At 45.6% G+C, this 21,982-nt stretch overlaps 1 protein-coding gene across 2 annotated transcripts in view; it reads right to left on the bottom strand.

Annotated features, from left to right (window-relative positions):
* Nucleotides 1-18,414: 18,414 nt before the first annotated feature.
* Nucleotides 18,415-21,982, bottom strand: part of SH2D4B (SH2 domain containing 4B) — an 82,130-nt gene continuing 78,562 nt past the window's right edge. Inside the window, exon 9 of one of the 2 annotated variants that reach the window (XM_059395852.1) lies at nt 18,415-18,507. In XM_059395852.1, the coding sequence (XP_059251835.1) occupies nt 18,415-18,507 (93 nt within the window). The remainder of the gene's footprint in view (nt 18,508-21,982) is intronic. The other variant, XM_059395853.1, reaches the window with a different exon arrangement.

Below are 21,982 nucleotides of genomic sequence, written 5' to 3'. Positions count from 1 at the left end.
CTTCCAGGATAAATTGCCTTTGCCTGCTGTGCTTCTCAGCCAGCAAACCTTTTCTAAACATGCACTCGAGGAGGGATGCCTCAAACCCAGCTCCCAGTTGGAGAGGAGCAGGTGGCCAAGGGCTGACCTATATGTCAATGCCCACGAACTTCAGTGGGAACACAACGGGCTTTCAGGGAAGGGGCCAACGATGGAGGCAGCTTTCTGGAGGAGGCGGGCCAAAGGTGGGAAGGGAGGGAATGCAGAGAAGGGTAAAGCCAAAGAAAAGGCTTCTGAGAAGAGGTAAAACAGTAAGCAAAGGCTGAGGACAAGAACAGGTATCACCTTCAAGGTGAGGAGGAGATGATAGGCAAAAAGGGAAGACCAAACAGTCCCGTGGATCATCCGTTCCCACTAACCCTGTGGCGACCGCTTGCCGGGGCCATCATGCTCCCCTCTCGGGATCTGTGTGCACCTCTGCCCTCCGTGTAGACCCTCTACTGATGGGGGGATGCGGGGAGTAGGAGGTGACCGTTTGCTGGCCCACCATTTACACTATCAGCACATCTAGCCTGGTCAACAAAACTTCCTTAGCATCAGCTGGTCTCCGGACCACGTCCAAATGTCCCCTCCATGTGTTTCACAAATACCCTTTTCATAGACAATTTGTTCAGCTCAAGATCAGAACGGTGTCCATGCATTGCATTCGGTTGATTGGTTTCTTAAGTTTCTACTCCTCTAAAACTTACTTCCCCATCCCAATTTTTTTACGCCATTTCTTTTATGAAGAAGTCAGGTCATTTGTCCTATAACGTTTCCCTCATTCTGAATTCAGTTTATGATGTCTTTATAGGAGTTTTAATTTTTAAAAAGGCAGGGGTCAAAAATCACCAGCAATCATGAGAAGCAGGAAGACCTAACTAAGAACTACTCTCCAGAGGAACAGAATAACCAAAGCATTGGCTTCCTTTTATACCAATCCTTCAAGCTGTGGTTTGAAGAGAGAAGGTAAGTGGGATGCAACTATTTCCTCCCAAGCCCACCCACAGTTCTAGACTCTGGGCATGTGGTGAGGAAAAGAGCTAGTGGGAAGAAAGGACACATCTGGTAGAAGGGGAATGACACTGAGGTCTGAACCTGCTTGAAGGAGGTGAATGATGAGAGCCGCACAAAAAGATTTTCCAGTGGCTCCATCCTCCACTGAAACCTTCCCTGGGGAAGATCAAAGCCTTGCTCAGCCACAGCCAGTGACGCTCACTGCCCCCTCAGTGGACTTTCTTCAGCAGTAATGATGGAATCTCAGCCCGGATTTCACCCAGAGCCTTGGAGAAAGCAAGAGAGCAGGAATGGCTTCCAGAATAGTCTACATGCTGACTCTGGTGACGTCCCCTCATGAAGGTGGAGGACCACCTGTTCCATCACCCTGTGAATATATCCTATGGCATGTGGCTGTGGAATCAATGAAGAAAGGAGGAGAAACTGGTCTGAAGGTGCTGAGCTGGAAGCCAACCTGTGAGAAAGTCCTCAAGCCATCACATGTATACCAGTGACACTGGAAGAAGCCAGAATGCTCATGACTATGATATTTCATCAGAATGGAAGTTCTTTCCTTTCAAAAATATACTCAAGAGGGCAGGGTATGGGAGCGCCTGGATGGCTCAGTGAGTTAAAGCCTCTGCCTTTGGCTCAGGTCATGATCTCAGGATCCTGGGATCAAACCTCCCCATTGGGCTCTCTGCTCAGCAGGGAGCCTGCTTCCCTCTCTCTCTGCCTGCCTCTCTGCCTACTTGTGATCTCTGTCAAATGATTAAATAAAATCTTTTTTTTTAAAAAGTGCAGGGTATGGAGTTATACATGCACCATGTATTTTCTCTGTGTTGATGGGAATCGGGTGAAATATCTTTGGATTTCCTGTTTGAAAAGCACAACCCGGTAGCAAATTACGAACAATGAGTATGTGTGCATCTGAGGTCACGTGGTTGACATAAAACACATCTCGAAAATACACCTTAAATTTTGATCAACTCTATTGGCAGAAACTATAGATCATCCTTTTAATTCTTTGTATGAGAAATGACAATTCTATGGAGAGAGGATCAAAGAATATGAAGCCCAAAAAAGTAGGAACATGTGAAGTAGTGTAAAGGTGTTTATTTGGTAAACATGATGCCATCCTTCTAGATTTGAGGGTGTTTGTGGTATTTGGCCACTTATTCAAATTTGTATTTTTTAGTAATTTCTTTTCATATTTTTAAATACTCACTTTTGTACCCAGAAAAAAAACTTAGGCCAAAAAAAAAAAAAAGTGAAAACTATAAAATAGATGAATTAAGGAGTGATAATTAGCTTTGCACAGTTTCATCTAAAAAAAAAAAAAAAAAAAAAAAATTCCTTGAAATAGAATGTGTTCTCCCGGGGCTTTTTAATTATGGCTTCATAGAACGTTACAGCTTCCAAAGACCTTGGAGGTAGGTCCTCAGAGAGCTGGGGAACTAAGGTGGGGAAAGGAACCGGGAACCAAAATCACACTGCAAGTTTGTGGCAGAGGTCGAATTAGAACCCAGGCCCCTTGGCCGTGACCACAAGCTCCTGCCTCCTGACGCATGCGTGCTTACAGCCTGCCAAAAAGGTCTGGGCTCCTCCAGGCTTTAATCCCAACCTTTACTCGGAACTACGCACGTACAAAAGCCCCCTCCACCTCTGCGCCACAGAGCTACAGAAGCCAGGACCTCCAGGCTGAGAAAGCAGGGGAGCAAGTCTTTCCACGTCGGCCTGATCTACTCCACAGAAGACCCTCCATGTTGCCAGGATCTGAGCTTCCCCTGTCTTCCCTGCCCCTAGAGAAGCTGGCAGATGCGGCAGGCGCCCCCTGCTGGCCAAACGGAATAAAACAGGCCAGGCGGCCCTTCCCCTTAATGATTTGACCCCCAGGGCCCTTGGTTTAAAACCTATACATAGCAACATGGACGGGACTGGAAGAGATGATGCTGAGTGAAATAAGTCAAGCAGAGAGAGTCAATTATCATATGGTTTCACTTATTTGTGGAGCATAACAAATAACATGGAGGGCAAGGGGAGATGGAGAGGAGAAGGGAGTTGAAGGAAATTGGAAGGGGAGGTGAACCATGAGAGACTATGGACTGAAAAACAACCTTAGGGTCTTGAAGGCGCAGAGGGTGGGAGGTTGGGGTACCAGGTGGTGGGTATTAAGGAGGGCACGTATTGCATGGAGCACTGGGTGTGGTGCAAAAACAACAAATACTGTTAAGCTGAAAAGAAATTTATAAATAAATAAATAAATTGTTTTAAAAAGAAAAAAAAAAAAACCTATCCATAAGGAATGCCTGGGTGACTCAGTCTGTTAGGCTCCTGTCTTCCACTCAGGACATGATCCCAGGGTCCTGGGATGGAGCCCTGCATTGGACTCGTTGCTCAGTGAGGAGCCTGCTTTTCCTGCCTGCCACTCCCTCTGCTTGTGCGCTCTCTCTCTCTGACAAATAAATAAAAGTTTAAAAAAAAAAAAAAGTAGTGTAGCCCAGAACAGTGCCTTGAAATTTAACATAAACAGACCTGTTCACCTGCGGGTCTTCTTGAAATGCAAATTCTGATTAGCTGGGTCTAGTGGTGGAGCCTGGGACCCTGCATTACTAACAAGCCCCCTAGGTGGTACTGTTGCTGGCTCAAGGACCACCCTTGAAATAGCAAGATTGTGGATAGAAGTGCATGAACTTTGGAGTCAGATGCAATGGTCTGAACCTCAATTTTCCCACTTACCAGTTACATGACCTCAGACAAAGGACTTAACGATCTTGAACCTAGAAAATTCCATATTTGTAAAATGGTCATGTCCCCACCTACCTCACTGCATTTTGTATGGATTAAATGGACACCATATATGTGAATACCTAGGATCGTATCTGGCATGGAATGGGCAAGCATTTAGTAGATGATGACGATTACCAGTACTAGTATGTGACTTTTCTCCCAGCAGGTTCATGTCCTCAGCAGCTCACTGCTCATGGACACTAGTCAAAGGCCTCGATTCACACAAACGTGGAAATCATAGCATCTCACACTTATGGATGATGTCATTGTCATTTATTAGCCTCCTCGCAGCCAAGATTAGATCCATATGTAACCGCAAGCCTTGAGGCTTTGGGCCATTTAGAGCTGGATCCTTAACGGTGTTCTCAGGTGTCCCTGCTGAATGGACACCTTCTCTCACATCCAAACTGGAAAGACACAGAAGAAATAAGATTGATGCCTCATCAGCACACTGGAGGTGAGCCATCTTTCACATGTGATCCAGGCAGACACTGGAACATGACCTGCAGATAAAATCCTCAGTGAGCCCACGGGGAAAGTCTCAGTGCTGTGGAGCTAGAAGGTCTGGGTCCACATTCTGTCATTGGGCCACTGCAGAAACACCTTTAAGTCCTCTGAGCCCCATTTCCTCATCTGTAAAATGAGATGATGGACACAATGCATCCACATTAGACATAAAATGGGAACTACTTTGAAAATTACTGTCCCCAAATTGATCTTTTAAAAAAAGAAAGAAAAAGAGGAAAGAGGAGGAGGAAGAGGAGGAGGAGAGAGAGGAGGAAAGGAAAAAGGAAAGCAAGGGAAAGGAAAGGGAAAGAAAAGGAAAAAAAGAAAAAAAAAGGATGAACCCTAAATTAGCAAGACAGGAACCAATGTGTGTTAGAGAGGATGTGGAGAAAGGGGAACCCTCTTCCACTGTTGGTGGGAATGCAAGTTGGTGCAGCCACTTTGGAGAACAGTGTGGAGATTCCTCAAGAAATTAAAAATAGAGCTTCCCTATGACCCTGCAATTGCTCTCCTGGGTATTTACCCCAAAGATACAGATGTCGTGAAAAGAAGGGCCATCTGTACCCCAATGTTCATAGCAGCAATGGCCACGGTCGCCAAATGGTGGAAAGAACCAAGATGCCCTTCAACAGTTGAATGGATAAGGAAGATGTGATCCATATACACTATGGAGTATTATGTCTCCATCAGAAAGGATGAATACCCAACTTTTGTAGCAACATGGACGGGACTGGAAGAGATGATGCTGAGTGAAATAAGTCAAGCAGAGAGAGTCAATTATCATATGGTTTCACTTATTTGTGGAGCATAAGAAATAACATGGAGGACATGGGGAGATGGAGAGGAGAAGGGAGTTGAGGGAAATTGGAGGGGGAGATGAACCATGAGAGACTATAGACTCTGAAAAACAACCTGAGGGTTTTGAAGGGGCGGGGGTGGGAGGTTGGGGGACCCAGGTGGTGGGTATTAAGGAGGGCACGTACTGCATGGAGCACTGGTTGTGGTGCAAAAAACAATGAATACTGTTATGCTGAAAAGAAATTAAAAAAAAGAAAAGAAAAGGATGAACCACGTTGTGTCACCTTGGCCCCTCCCGTGTCAGAGGGGTTGGAATTCAAGGTAAATCAGGGCCTTTTCTCCACAGTTAGTCCAGGACCTAAGGATCCAGGAAGTTAGGGGTAGCAGGTGCAACAGAATGTTTGTTTGAAAATAAAATATACTATCATTTATTTTATGGCTAAAGAGTTTTGGTCACTGAGCATTGAAGGCCCATCTCCCCATCTGGGTTACATTTAGAAGAAAAAAACAACAGAAACATAAGGCCCATCTCCATGGCAGAGCCCATGAGCTCCTTCTGCACTGGCCTCTACATCCCTGACTCCATTCCCCATAAACATCAAACTTTGGGGGCGCCTGGGTGGCTCAGGGGGTTAAGGCCTCTGCCTTCAGCTCTGGTCGTGATTCCAGGGTTCTGGGATCGAGCCCCACATCGGGCTCTCTGCTTAGCAGGGAGCCTGCTTCCTCCTCTCTCTCTCTGCCTGCCTCTCTGCCTACTTGTAATCTCTGTCTGTCAGGTAAATAAATAAAACCTTAAAAAAAAAATCAAATTTTGTAGCTCCTAGTGCCCTTTCTACCTCCAGGGCTCTTTATATGTCCCCCTTGTCATTGTCCTCCATCCTCCTCAAACTTTTGACCCAAGGACCAGTCAGGGCTCTTGGCTGCAACCGAATCTGCCTCCAGGTGACTTAAGCAGTAAACAGCCTATCAGAGGAGGTCAGGGAGCTCCTGGTATCACCAAGAAACCTGGGCAGGGGCTTGGGAACAAAGGAAAGCACAGTCAGAACCACGGCCAAGATCACGGTGCCAAACAGCACCGGGGTGACCACTCAGGTGCCAACACCAGCCCCCAGAAGCCATCGGGGTGTGCCTCGCCAATGCCACCACCACCCCCCCACAGGCCTACTCTGCCCCCACACTGTCACCATTACCAGTCCAAGCCATGTGACTCCTTGGCTGCAGTGCCAAGTTTCAGACTAATCTGTCCAACTAGGCACGTCTGAGGGAGTTAAACTGGACTTTTCAACGTCCGTGGTGGGACATGCAGCCTGAATCAGAGACAGACCCACACAGGTAAAGGCTCAGATGCCAGGCAGTCAGAAGACAAAAGACACCACACCTCTTCCGGAACACCATGGCGGCCCCAGAGCTTCCCTGACGTGCTTTTCTCCTTGGATGGGTCCTACACACACTTTCACACACAGTCCGTCATCTGTGCTCCCAGCAGTCCTTAAACTTAATCATTTGGTTTTGTCTTTTTCGGACAAATTTTCCATGACTACCTTAAGACGAGCTCCACCGAAGTAGCCCTAAAGAAGAGGAGTGGGCTACCGGCGGCTTACGAAGGAGATTCTCCTGGGAAGATCAGTGTGCAGAGAAGGGAGGAGCAGAACAGGAAGAGGAGGAAGCAACGAGGAGGATCTCAAGCAAAGGGGAAGCAGAGGGTGGCTTCAAGCTGACCCTCAGGGGAACCCAGGACAGTGTCCTAAGTCACAGAATTGTCCCAACCCAAGACAAGGGGCTGGGTTCCCATATGCCATGCCCTACAGACATTGACTAGTGGCAGCCAAGGTGGGAGAAGGGAAGTGGGAACCTAAACTCCAAGGTGCATCCTTGCAGAGTGACTCCCATTACCCAGTGGAGTCCTTCAAGAAGAAGCAGCAGGGGGCATGCTGGTGGCTCTGTTAAGTGTCTGACTTTGGCCCAGGTCGTGATCTCAGGGTCCTGGAACCGAGCGCCGCCCCCCCGCTCACCCAATCCAGCTCTGCTCTCAGTAAGGAAACAGATTCTCTCTTCCTCTCTGCCCCTCCTCCCAGCTCGTGCACTCTCGCTCACTCTCTCAAATAAATAAAACCTTAAAAAAAAATAATAAAAGGCAGCAGGTGTAAGCTTTAAAAGAATGCCATTGAGAGCAGTGATGGTAAAGTGAGGTCCAAGGAGGTAGAAGAGAGTTCTGACGCGGTCTGCTCCAATGACCCCACTAGACTGGGAGTGCCCCTTGAAAGGGCTGCCGGTGGTTGATTTGTCCCTCTGTTCCCAGGACTCCACATAGGGCAGAAAATTAGCAGGCATCCAGGAAATGTCCCAAAAGTGGATAAGGGCTGGCTAGGATGGGCGTGTATGCTTCTGGGGGGGCAAAATGAAGCAGCAGAGATGGGCATAGACCCAGACAGGGGGTAAACAGGCACAGGCCAGTGATTCCAATCCAAACCGTCATTCCCTTTATTGTCTTGCAGGTCCTGGCCACACTGTCTCTGTCCAAGGAAAGAATTCTTGGAGTTTCCCAGGTCAAAGTATTCCTGTCATTAGAAAGGATCCAGTGTGGAATGAACACACTGGAAGGTGTATTCCCTCTAGAAGGTGAACAAGCATATGGAGTTCCCAGACACAGCTAGCCTACAACTACCCGCCCTCTTAGGAGGAGGAAAGAAGCTGGAGCTAATGCAGAGGGCTTCCAGAAGTCCCATAAAATACCCAAAGGACACAGCCAATTTGCTACAGCAGCTCACTTCTCTTTACCTACTAGCAAGTGGAAGATAGGACCGGACAGGCTCATAAGCCCCTGACGGATGTGCTTTCATGGGAGAGCCCTGGGAGGAATTCATCCAGGCTGACTCGGGAAAGAGGGCTATTTTTAATCCTATGCCTTTGAATTGGCAACCTCAGAAAAAGAGCAGAGCCCCTGGGGCAATCTCTCTCACCCATTTTAGGATAAAGAACCAGGGTGGGGTGATTTAGCAAAGGCACGATTCCAGATGCTAGAGAGATCTGGGACCTTCCAGTCTGAGGCATGGATGTGGCAGACCACCATGAAAGGGAACCACCAAGTAAGGTACTCGGTAGGGTCACTGTGGCCCAAGTCGTGTCATCAGCAAGTCAATGCTTTTACCACTGCCATTGGTTTCTGGAGTTCATGGCCACAGCAATGGTTATTTTTATATGTCAACTGATGGTGCCACAGTGCCAGATATATGGTCAAACACTATTCTGTATCTTTCTGTGAGGGTATTTTTGATGAGACTAACCTTTAAATCAGTGGACTTTGAATGAAGCAGATTCCTTTTCACAATGAGGGTGGGCCTCATCCAATCAGTTGAAGGCCTGGATAGCACAAAAGACTGACCTCTCCTGAGCAAGAGGGAATTCTGCAAGCAGGTAGTCTTTCAACTGAACTGAAGCTTCAGGTTCCTTCCAGGTCCTCCAGCCCAATGACAAATCCTGCAAATTTATATATATAGAGAGAGGCCACATGAATGTACCTAGAAGGATGGACCCAGGAGGTTGCACAGAGTCTCCATACATCTGGATATAGAAAGCTCAGAAAGCAGACAGATTTTTTTTTTCCTTGGGTGACTTTGAGGGGGGCTTCTGGGGCTCTGAAGCCAGAACCAGACTATCAGTAGAGGCAGTGTGAATTTCACATCTGGAAACAAGATGGGAACATCCACCGGGGTCTGGCAGGAAAGCAGGACAGACCCCATCATCAGATAGAGCTACATCTGGTGGATGTTGACTGGGAAGGAACATCTCCAGCCAGCCCCAGCCCACACCAGGAGGAGTCACCAATCCCTGATGCTGTTAATCCATCCAACGAAGAAGCTGGGATTGTGAATTGACTGATTTTTAACCTGAGATAACCAAGTTTAATTCTGCAGATTGGGAACTTGACATAACCTAGTTTTAAATACATAAAATTAAGGTTTCATTGCTTGCTCGGATACCTGAAGTCATGAAGACTGTAAATGGCATCATCCCCAACAATACAGCATGTCCACACTATCCTGTGCCCCATAGAGGGGACACTTAACCTCTAACACATAGAGTTCTTTCCCATTTCCTTAATATATATTGATACGGAGGCCCCAGGCCAGACCAACAGTATCAACATCTCTAGAGCAGGAACACTGCCTGTCTGTCTGTCTGTTTGGTTGCTTTTAAGATCCCTGGAATATTGTCATGTGAGTACATCTCAGACTCTGGATACTGGTCTCCAGACACTGGAGACCATCTCAGACCTTCTTCTTCGTCCTGGCATGTAATCCTGCATAGAGACAATTCGCTGGCTGGACAGACATAAGCAGACCATTGAGGCTCTTTCCCCTCGTTCCTTGTATGTTTTCTGTCCTCCTGTGCTGTCTGAATTTCACACACAGCAGTATCAGGCTCAGCCAGAAGTCGAAACTATAGTTAAATTTCACTTCTTTCTAATTTTCCAGAAATCACGCTAATGATTCAGCCCATGCTCAGACGCACCAATGAAGAAATGACAACCACCATTTTGCATGGTCATCCCCTGGTCTTGCCTAAACTGGAAAGCAACTGCACGGAGAAGGTAGGCAGAGCTGCCCAGTAGGTGGGCCCCAGTCTTCCCGTTCCTCCAACAGCAGGGTCTGGAGGGACCTGCGCGGGAACCTTTGGCCACAGGCTCAGCTGAAAAGCCTCTAGAGATGCTCAGAGTGTACTGTCCAGATGTGTACTTCTGATGAGCCTTCCAAATCTCCTATTGCTACTCTATCTTTGGAGACCCCGAGAGGGGTCAAATGGCCACAGCCAGGACAGAAACATACTAAGAACGGGTTCATTACTAAACACGAAATTCACCACAAATTCCATCAAAATGGGCATGTCAGAGTCTAGAGGATGAAGTAGCCTGCCATCCCGGAGCCCAGGGACTCCTGCCCCGCTGCCTGTCTCCTCAGGTATGGAGGGAAAGGTGAGGGTCACCTGCACGGAAACACCACAGCCAAGTTTAAAAGCTGGAAGTTAAATAATGAGATGATGGTGTCAGCCTTCAAAGCAAGATGAAGAGGCCCATTAACAGACTCGGTATGAGGTGCTGCAAAGTTGACAGAGGCAGATGGAACAGGAGAGCAGGCAGAGATATGATCTCTGAGTACATGAGCAGACCGAGGTTGGTAAGGGAAGCTGAGACAATGTTGGACTAACATTGCCGCCCAGGTGGACCTTTGGTCTCCTCTACCTTGGGAGGCCCGCCTGGGTAGACTTCACCAAGAACTTCAGACCCTCTGGCATTAGGCCAGTTCAGTCACTGGTCAGGCTGCAGAAATTAGAGGGAGGAAGGAGGGTGAAGTCAGGGTATTTATTTATGGCCCTGGCAGCCTATCCTCAAGGTCACCGAGGCTGGCTCTGTCCCTGGACACAGTCCTGACTCTCAAAATGGCCAGCTGCATGTGTATCTCCCTCCTCATACATAGTGCAACTGCTTCCTCCCCATCCTGGGGGACGAGGGGTGGAGGGGCGCGACAGCTACTAAGCCACACGTCACTGTTTCCAGTACAGCTCTGCTGCACCCTCACCTTTGCAAATGAACCTCATCAAATGACCCTATGTTGGGGCTCCTCCCTATTAGGACTCTGACTAACAGAGACACCAACGTCCGCTAGATCTTTTCCCGGCCACTCTCAGGGTCTCTGGACAAAGACAGATGACATACCCAATAGCATCGAAAAATGATTCCATGAAGAAGTAAAAAACAAGAGACAAGAGAAAACGCCCATGAAATGTGTCTCTAACTTTTTCTCCTTTCTTGGGTCCCCACCATACTTCTGAGTACAATTGGCTAAAAAATTAGTGTTCAGGGCTTTTTTAAATTGCTGGGACAAATGGTCCCTCCCTCAAGCCAATAATTGAATTGCTTAATTGAGAACATAAATCTCTATTGTGAATAGTGACATTCCTCTTTAAGGGCTCTGTGTGCTACATCTTCCCGCCTGGACTCCATTGCTTCAGAGACGTGTCAGGTAAGTGCTTTTAACGCAAAGTATTCCTCCCCTGGTATGCACTAAGTAATAAAAGTTAAGTTGTTCCTAAAATGATTTTGCGTTTCTGTTTCAGCTATGAGTTAGTGTCTGCTTTTTAAGGTTAAGAATGTGTCTAATGCAGAGTGTCATTAATTAGTTTCCTGATGGCCCATTTGTTCAGGGATTCCATGCCTCTTGAACAAATTGCTACACTGTTAATGGAAAACGGTATTTTGTTAGGCAGACTTGGGGAGGTGTTGGATTTGTTCCTAAAATAGTATGCTAGAGTCAGACTCTGGGCGACTAGCTCACAGATGGGTTTTGGGGTGGTGTGCTTTTATTTTTTTTTTTTTTACGTATTTATTAGAATACTAATTTTTGTAATGTTTTGACCATTCTGTTTGTTGTTCTGGCTTAGCAATATGTCCTACTTTTCATAAATCCTTAGAAACTGGAAATGAGGGGAGAGGCTTGATGACCCCAGAGAACTTTCTGTAGTTGTGTTCAACAACCCACAACCAGTAGAAATATGAGGCTGTAATGAATACCCACACCACATATAAGGGGGTGGGTCCCTCCTCTCATCAAATTGACCAGCAGCTGCCCTGGGAGAAAAAGAACCATCACGAAGGACAGTCATCTCAGCCAATCAGAAGAAGTCCAATGGAAAAACCCACCGAAACTCCAGGAAGACATGAGAATAAATGAGAAATTACCCAGAGACATGCGCAGAGGACATGAAAGGTAGTCAACAATATAAAATTTGATGAAAAGATTCAGAAAGAAAGATATAAGGAGGGTGTATGCTGAATTTTTGGTCAACACCCAAGTTATAGGCATGAACTGCTGTTGCCCCATAGGCTTGCAGAAGTGTCCAAGGCGCTTGGCTAGTGGCTGAGAATCTGAGCAGAATGTGTCTCTTGTGATGAATTTGGTTGTGCAAATGTTTAGTTTGTATGATAAAGGTGGGGTGCAGGATAGTATGCTGAAGGGCACCTATCAGGACTTCATACACACACACACACAGTACATGTCTGGGTGTGAACGACCCCTGTGGATCATATTTAAGGCTTTTAGCCTCACATGCACATGCACAGACACTTACACACCTTCATGGCTCTCTTCCTTTGCTGATACCCCTTGTTTCCTGTTTGTGGCAGCCTCTTCTGTCCTTCTTCTGTCACTGGTAACCCCAAAGAATTACTTTTCCCAGTCTGCTGCTGTCTCCTCCTGCCAGCAGGGCAGGGGAGGGGGGCAGGTGGTAGAGGTATCCAGGGAGGAAAAAAGACCCTTAGCAAATGGGTCAAGGGTCCACCAGAGATGAGCTCTGCTGGTCTCCCTGTTCTCTAGGGCATGGGGGCTCCTCAGGGCTCCTCTCCTCCAGCTTCCCTGGAGGGGCTCCCTTTCATTGCTGGGTCTCTGGTATTGGGTGCCCCTGGGGCAAGAAATTTCCCTTCAGAAGAGTGCCTGGCACACCATTTCTGAGTCGGCTTGTGACCCTGCAAGCTCACCATGTCCCGCTTTACACAGCCTCCAAGGGGGCGAGCTCAGAGCTCGGCCAGGCGTGAGCTGATTCTCTGAGATGAGGCCGTAAATGCACATACTATTATTCATGGGAGGGCCTTACACAGCAGCTCTCAGCGCCGTCAAGGGGGAGAAGGCATTCAGCGTTTATCAAGGTGCTTATCACAGATCCCATGCTTTCCAGAGATCATCCTTTTAAAGCCCACCCACTAAAGGCCACCTGAACACACCCGTAACCAAAGTTAGGTTTATTACCTTGTTGCAGAAGGAGAGCCCGTACCAGAGGAATCATGGAACATCTCCTAAGGTGGGAGTTAGGCAAGATTACTTATTGAGATAGGGAATGGCTTTGGTGGGGACTGGTCTGAATCTGTAAACTTGGGACTTGTAGAGCACATGGACCCTACGATACAGACTCATGTTCATAGCAGGATTATACCCAAGAGCCAAAAGGCAGAAGCAATGCCAGTGCCCACTGATGGACCCATGGATAAAGAAAATGTGGTGTATTCCCACAAGGGGCTATTTATTCGGCCTTAAAAATAAAGACAATTCTTACACATGCTACAACTTGGGTGAACCTTGAAGAAACACGCTAAGTGACAAAAAGCTGAATAGGGAAATTATTTCACTGAAATAAGCAACATGGAGTTATCAAATTAATACAGACAGAAAGCTGAATGCAGATTTCTGGGAACCAGAGGGATGGGAGAATAGGAAGCTATTGTTTAACGGGTATGGAGGGTCAGTTCTACAAGTGTTCCATGGACGAGTGGTGGCGATAATTGCATTAAAATGGTCCGTTTTATATTACATAGATTTTCCCACAATAAAAACCAGTCCTTCAGAGTTACTGCCACAATAGCTCATCCGATGTCCTCCAAGAACCCATGGGTCTGTGCAAACTGGCCAGGAGAGTTCAAGCTCAGTGTCTGTTGCCTGCTATGGCTTCGCTGTCTGTTTTGCAAGTCATAGAACAGCTTTGCCAAGACGTGATTTCTGTTTCAATTCTCAGCGTGCCCATCTCACGCTTGCTGGGAGCCGAGTTACCTCGGGCATCTTCAGTCTCCTTGGCTTGTTTGTTTTTCTGTTCTGCTTGAGGACGGAAAGGGGTGGATTCGAGATTTCAACCCAAAGCAGCCATAATGCTCAGCCTGGGCTTTTCAGCTACAGGGCTCCTGTAAAGGGTAAATCACGTCTTTGAAACCTGCAAAGTCCATTTGTCTCTAATCCCTAACAAACACAACTCGAAACATCCACTGCTCCATGCGTAATAAAACACACCAGTAAACAGGGCATCGTCAGACCTCTGGGACCTTGTAGATTGAAATGGCAAAACAGATACATACACAGTTAAGTGCAGGATGCATGGTAAATTCTAGAAAGCAAATGACTCTATGCCCATATAAAGTATCTGTATAACTGTAATAGGACCAGCTTGCATTGGGTTAAAATCCTCTGACCAAAACAAAAAAAAAAAAAGGAGCCTCCTATTTGGTTACTTGAGAGGGGATGAGATGTATCATATTTAAAATGGGAACACTACCGGAACTGTAACACATTCACTTCGGCTTCTCTGAAGTTTAAATATGGTGTTAGAATCTCTCATAAAAGTAGATTTAGATCAAGCAGAGCAAGACGGCAAAATAATTCCTAACATACGCACATAATTTAAAACCAGGGTCAGCAAGCTTTTTCTGTAAAGGGCCAGATAGTAAATATTTTAGGCTTTTGCAGGCCCTACACAGCCAACAACTTGGTGTCAACAAATGAGTGTGGCTATATTCCAATAAAACTTTCTTTATGAGTGCTGAAATTTGAATGTAATATAATTTTCACAGGTCATAAAATATTATTCTTTTTAATTTTTTCCAGCCAGCTGAAAATGGAAAAACCACTCTTGGCCCTCAGACTGTAGAAGACAGGGCAGCCAGCCGAATTTGGCCGGTGGCTGGAGTTTGCCTCGCCCAGCTTTCGAAGCTTGCTTTTCAGAGTGTGGCAGACAGGCCAGCAGCATCAGCAGCACCTGGGAGCTTGTTAGAAACCCAGCACCTCTGGGGCGCCTGGGTGGCTCAGATGGTTAAGCCTCTACCTTGGGTTCAAGTCATGATCCCAGGGTCCTGAGATTGAACCCCACCTTGGGATCCCACCTCAGTAGGAAGCCTGCTCTTCCCTCTTCCTCTGCTGCTCCCCTGTTTGTGCTCTCTTTCTCTGTCAAATAAACAAACAAAATCTAAAGTAAAAAAGAAATAAAAGAAAAGAAATACAGAACCGTCAGCTCCACCCCAGAGCCACCAAAGGAGAATCTGCATTTTAAGTTCTAAACTTCCCTATGCCTCAGTTTCCCCATGCACAAGATGGAGAGGATAGTCTGTCTCGCTTGGCATGACTATAATAATGACTATCCACACCCACATACACACCCACATACACACAGCTTAAATAGTATTCGTCACTACTATTACAAAATCTCACATTATGTGACAGTTGACCCTTGAAAAACGTGGGTTTGAACTGTGCAGGTCCACTTAGATGTGGACTTTTTCCCAATAAATACGGTACAGTACTGTAGATGCATTTTCTCTTCAGTATGATTTTCTTAATAACATTTTCTCTTCTCTAAATTACCTTATTGTAAGAATACAGTGTGTAGTATATATGACATACAAAGTAGGTATTAATTGACTGTTCATGTTATGAGTAAGGCTTCTGTCAACAGTAGGCTATCAGCAGTTAAGTTTTGGGGGGAGTCGAAAGCTTTATGTGGATTTTCTAGTGCACCCCCACATGGTTCCATTTTTTCAGCCACCTTCTGAGACAGGCATGGTTTACCGCATTTCACAGAAGAAAGTGTGGCCCAGAGAACTGAAAACACTTGCCTAGGGTCACAGAACAAAGTTCCTTCTGGCTTCAAATTGAGTCCTGAGGTTAATGAAGGGTTCAAGGGTACGGAAGGGGCCTGCACTCCCCAGGAACCGGGGTCTTCCTGTCCAGGGCTCCATTCTAACCCTGAGGAGCCGCTTTGCGACCCATGCCCCTGAGACTCTCGCACCGCAGGTGTCCGGCTCTCCAGCTCTGCCACTCCCTGCCCGGGACCCCAAGTTACCCTTCCATTCAGTGACATTTATCTTCCATTAACTTGCATAGTATTTTTTACAACTTCTCTTTCTAGTTCTAGACTGTAAATTTTCTCTCTGCTGAGTCTTGTAGCTGACTGACTATTTTTCATTATATTTGTAGGGCTCAGGGAACAAAAAAAAAGGCAATCCCTTTATTTGAGAATCCTGACATTTATTAGCATAATAAAACTCTCAAGATGAAATTGCAGTTTTCCAGACAGTAATTTCATTTGCAGGACAACTTACAAGGAATTTATTTTAAGGCCAGGTAAAACCTAAAATATATGAGACACACAGAAAAGTGCAGGCCCCAAATAAAATGAAATAAATGTGTTAGGCATAGAAAACTCAGCTGTTGTCTCTCACATATTAATTAGGGGTGACAGGAACAACAGCTCAGGGGTTCAGTTTCTCGGCCGGGGTTGCTCGGCTCTGTGAGCGGCTGCTAGTGCTTGGAATAAGAAGTTTCTTCCAACACCTTGAAAATCATCACACCATATTCCCCTGCCATGTCACTGCTAAGCCCAAAATAATAATTGTTGCTGTTTCTGTGGTTCTTATCAGCCATCCCTCCCATTTAGACAGAGCTTTCATTACTGCTCATTTCACTGACCCATACAAAAAAAAAAAAAACAACTAGTGGCAGCCACACAGAAAATCCTATTCTCCAGGAGACCGAGCCTTCATGAAGCTGAATGTCTTGCACAGTCACATAGCTTGTAAGCAGCAAGACTAAAACTAAAACTCGTTTCCTTGGGAGATACTAGAATAGAAGTATCTATTAGAAGAAAATCTAACCATAATCGGTTATGGTTTTAAAGTACTTTGGCATTCAAGAAGGAGACTCCCCCCTTCACTTTGATTTATTCATTCGGGGGCCCTGGGAGAGAGCAAGAGAGAAGTCAAGCTGGGAGACTGACATTATTGGACACATTTGGATGATGGGTCCTTACCTTGGCTTCCCTCAAAGGCAGAGCCTACAGCAAATGCCTATATTCAATTCAGGGGTGGCCAGCCCAGAGGAGCAGGAGAGGGGAGCAGAGGAGGAGGAGGGGCAGATGGGAAGGGGGTGGACCTCATCTGGTCACTCTTCGATTTCATCATCATGAGTTGCTCTGTCTTGCAGGTCGATCTTCCCAGAGGTCGTCGGAAGAACTGCCTGTCCAAACAGCCCCCCAGCCGGAAGAAAGGGAAAGAAGAAGCTTACCATCTGCTGTCCCCCATTGATCCAAGGTTCACCATATGCAGAGCTCATGGCCCTGCTCTTGAAGGTTGCACAATGTCTTCAGCATCTGCAGCAATAGGAGATGAGGGGCCCAAAGCACCCCATGGGCAAGGTGGCTTTGGCTCAGCTCACATGAAGCTGATGTACCCCATAAGGGAGAACAACATCTATGCAGAACGACTTGCAGTGGTAGTGACCAGGGTGAAGCAGGTGGCCAAGAACGTGAAGAGTAGGGAAGGCAGCAGGTGAAGGAGAGCACACGAGATGTGGTACACAACTATCGTGTAAGGTACACCTGTCCACTGACAGAGCACAGAGCTCATCCACCCTTTCACTCCCACCAAATATGGTGCTGCCAATATTAAAATACTAGTAAGTCCAGGGTGGGGAGTTGAACACAAATCTGCTTGATTCCACTATAATATTCCACCCATAACATGCTGTCTCTGTGTCTATAAACATGAAAACCTGAATATGCATGAAGACACTTCCCTGAAAGTTACAGAAGAGTCACTGGGAGAATCTCATTGAAATGAAAACCATACTCAGATTAAGTGAACGCAGGATCAGACTCAAAAGGACCATGAAGGCAGAAGTAATCATACGGGTAACCTGTATCAAGAGGGCCAAATCCTAGAGAGAAAGGCTTTCTTGAATTTATAATTCATCCTAGGTTTGGGGCACATCTATGGGAATACACAAAACCACTGCCTCAATATCACAAAATCTGGGTCAAAATATGCTTCCAAGACGAAGGATAGGTGGCCGAAGAAGAGGCAAATAAAGAAGGCAGGGCAGTATCAGCTACCTATTCTGGAAGCTGCGTCTCAGAAGCCTTAGGTAATTATTGCAATGATAAAAATCAATGAGGACAATAATGTACATCATAAAAGACGCAGCATCTATATTTTCCATATAAATCCTTTGCAATATTTCGTCTATACTCTCCATGACTTTATAGACAGAACAGGTAGGAAATAACTTACTAGAAAAAACTGGTTAGTGTTGGAAGACTTTCAGAAGAGCTGTATTCATTCCACAAACATTTATTGAATGTCTACCACAGGTTACATTCAGAGTTCGGCACTGGAATTATTTTGGATTATTAAAACATGACCCATGTGCTCTGGGGGCTCAGCTTAGGGTGGCCATGGCAAATAGGCTTCATTCTCTGAAGTCATAACTAAACTCTTCTTGAAAGAGCTGCATCAGCTAAGAGCAATTTCTGTCCTCGGCACAGGGATGGGGACCAATAGCACGTATATTTCATATCTTTGAGACATACTAATCTACTTAATCCTCTGGCTGGTGGTTGTGGATCTTCCGGAAGGCCATAAGGATTTGAGCCAGGAAGTTCTTAAGTTGAGTTCAAAAAATGGATACCCAAAGAAATCCAATTGGTAAGGGGGGGAAAAAATCACTCAAACAACAGATGGTAGTCTGGTGGGCTGTCCCTCTGTCCACAGGGTTCCTGCAGCAGCTCTCCCCCTGAAACAGTGATAATTTCCTCCTAAAAGGAAAAACAAAAGGGAAGAATTACTTGTAATCAAGCAAGGGAAATAAACATCCACCAGAGAGAGGCCAGTTCAAGATAGAAAGTCTATGAATATGTATCTGCCTCCTCCTCACTCAAATTTATAAAAATGACAGAAAAAAAAATCTGCTTTTTAAAAAAGAAATAGAGCCATATTGGGAAAATGGAAATAAATCCAATATGGGAAAATAAGAAGGAAGGACATCAACAAAGATAGGTGTTGAAGAGTACTTGAAACCCAGAAGACCTACAGGATGAGATTATCAGAGGAGGGAAGGTGAGGCAGGGGTTGAAGCAAGTTATCAGAGGGACAGGCTGAGGAGCCCCAGGCTGCAGATGTCTTTGCCTCCACAGACCGGAAGTGAGGAGGGGCAGACCGGAAGTGAGGAGAGGCACCGCCCTCCATTGGAAGGCCAAAGAGTCCACAAAAGCTCAGACTTTCCATGTCGGAAAGATAAGTTACTCGCTGTCAGCAGCAGCCCTTACAGCATAGAGAGAATGGATTCGGGAAACAGGGACTATATCCATTGATGGATAAGCAGGAAATTCAAAGTTCAGACACCAACTCATAACTCAAAATGTGTACATACTTATGGAACATTATACCCATACAAGAAAGATGCCAAACTCAACAACAGAACTGACCTCCCAAGAAAACATCAAGTTTATAAAAACAAACGGTAAGAGCCTTTGAGGGATGGGTATTCATCTCCTCAGTGGAATAAGAAGATAAATCATCTGTGAAATAAGAATGGGCCATTATTTATGGGGCACCAGGGCGGGACAGCCCATTAAGCGTGAGACTCTTGGTTTCGGCTCAGGTCATTATCTCAGGGTCATGAGATCGAGCCCCGTGTCAGACTTCACACTCCATGCCCCCTTCCCCTCTGCCCCAACATGTGCTCACTCTCTCCCTCTGTGTCCCTCAAAATAAATGAATAAATCTTAAAAAAAAAAAAAAGAATGGGCTATTATTTTTTTAAAGAACCTATAAATGAAAAGAGTACCCACTTAAATAAAAATAAAAATCTCAGTAGAAAACCTGAGAAGCAGAAAAGACATAACTGAAGCTCAATTTAGTTGCCGGAAGAATTGACACGTCGGTAAGAAAGGAGACATCTAAGCAGAAAATGGACAATGGACAGGAACGGACGATCCACAGAAGAAATTCAAAGGGCCATTAAACATATGAAAAGATCCTCTGTGTCAGGAGTAATTGGAGAAATGCAAGCTAAACAACGGTGAGATAGAGCATCTGCCGATCTGATGGGAAAAAATTAAAATGACTGATAATCCCCAGGGCTGGCAGCCGTGTGGGGAAACAGCCTCATCTAGTTTTGGCAGAAGCATGAGTTGGCACTCCATTTTTGGAGGGCAATCTGGCAGATCTTTTCAAATGAAAACGTGCATCATCCTCCATCCAGCAATTCCAATATGACAGATCCATCCTAGAGAAATACTTGCGCCTGTGCCCAAAGGGACAGGGACAAGCAAAGCTCTGCAGCCCTGTTTGTGATGATGGAAACCTGGAAGCTATGTAAGTGGCCATCATGGAAAACCACAGGGCACGTGTGTGGATGTGGTTGGTACGTGTACTCAGCACACGCAATTCCATAACAGCCAACGTCCTAATGACTCACAAATGTCAGCTGTAGTGCCGTAGCACTTTACACAGTGATATCTCAATGAAACCTCCCAGGGACCCTAAGGAGGTGCGTGCTGTTTGGAAACCCATCTTACCGGGGAGAAAACTAAAGCACAAAAACTTTAGTAGTTGCCCAAAGTCACACATAGCAATGAAGTTGGGATGTAAAATTTAGCAGCCTACTTCCAGTGACCATGCTTTGAAAAAACACACATAGGATATATTGATCCTGCTAAAAAATCAAATTGCTGAGCAATTGGTAACGAATTATCCAGTTTAATCTCACCCCACTATCCTTATTTTTTAGAATTCTCCTGTCTAAACAAGTACATTTCTGTTTTGTCTGGAAAATCCTGTCATTTTTTTAAAAATCTCCATCCTATTTGGTGTATTTTTTGGGTGGAGAATTGCATTAAATTTATAGTTTAATTAGAAAAAAAAGAATTGCCAGTTTATGTGGAAAATAACAAAACTGTTTTCCTTATGTAAATTTGTGTTAATGCCCAGGAAATACTTGAATAGTGACATGGCAAACTAATACTTCAAGGTGGAGAATGGAAATGGAGATTTGAAATGGACAAGGCAGTCACCTTGTACTGTCCTTGATTATTCTTAGAATGTAATCATAAATTAATTGTGTAATTAAATCTTTAACATATACACACTGACCAACAGATCTCCACATGGGCATAGATGAACCCCCTCTATAGTGTAAGAAACTACATCAGAAGTCTCCAACCCTATATTTGAAAGAGGATAAAGACCTTCAAAGTCTTCTGTTCTAACCTTCTGATGCAGGAACCATAGCATAGCATCTCTGAGAGATGGACTTTTCCCTGTGCCTGAATACTTCCAAGGACAAGAAGCTCATCACTGCTCGCAGCAGCTTATAGTGGGCAGGGAAACCAAACATCGTGCTACAGAGGAAAAGGCACAATCTTTAGAGGCAGATGGCCTGAGGATTAACTCTTGGGCCATGTGGTGTCAGCCATGAACACTTAGGGAAGCTACTCAAGCTCCTCGGCTTTGGTTTCCTGATCTATGAAATGGGACTAGTCTGCCTCCTTCATAAGTTTGTCATGAAGAGGAAGCAAGAACATGGATGGACAGCACCGGACATGATGCCTGACACAGAGAAGGTGTCAATATCCACACACACCTGTAGAGACAGGGAGGGTGTGTATGGATAATAACTCCCTAGAGTTGTTAGAAAAGCTCTTCCCAACATGGGTAGAAATCTGCCCTAACCCTGATTAGTCAGTTTTCCAGGAGTCCTGTCCACCCAACATCTAGACATTTGTAAATGGGTCATTTTCTCTGTGCTTTACTTAGAAGGTCAAGTCAAGAGCTGTCCATAGATCCCTGGGGACATCCATGAAGAAAAAGCAAAACCAATCCAAGAGTCCCTATCACAGCAGAAACCCAGTGAGACGGTTCAGGAATTCTGTGACCCTTGCTACAGATGCAAATCTCAGGAAGATGGAGAGCGACCAAGGCTCTGTTTCTAGGCATCTCTCTCTCTCACCCTTGTGACTCACTGAGTTCCACCTTTGGCTTTCTCCCAGTTACTACCATGCTGACAGTCACAAAAGAAGTAACAAAACTAAAGAAACACAAAACAGCAACAAAAGTTGCTTCTGTCTACGTACATAGTTTGGAAGGCACCATCTTTCCTCATGAGATGTCTACAGTAGGGGGACAAATGACAAAGAGAGTTCTGGAAAACAAGAACTTCCACACCACTTCACAGTTAAGGAGTGCTGTTACCGACATTGCCTCATTTATCGGTCATGTGCTTTGACTATT

The sequence above is a fragment of the Mustela nigripes genome, chromosome 4 (genome assembly GCF_022355385.1).
Source record: "Mustela nigripes isolate SB6536 chromosome 4, MUSNIG.SB6536, whole genome shotgun sequence".
Taxonomy (NCBI): domain Eukaryota; kingdom Metazoa; phylum Chordata; class Mammalia; order Carnivora; family Mustelidae; genus Mustela; species Mustela nigripes.
The sequence above is the reverse complement of the archived record's forward strand: the minus strand, read 5'-3'. Positions and strand labels throughout refer to the sequence as shown.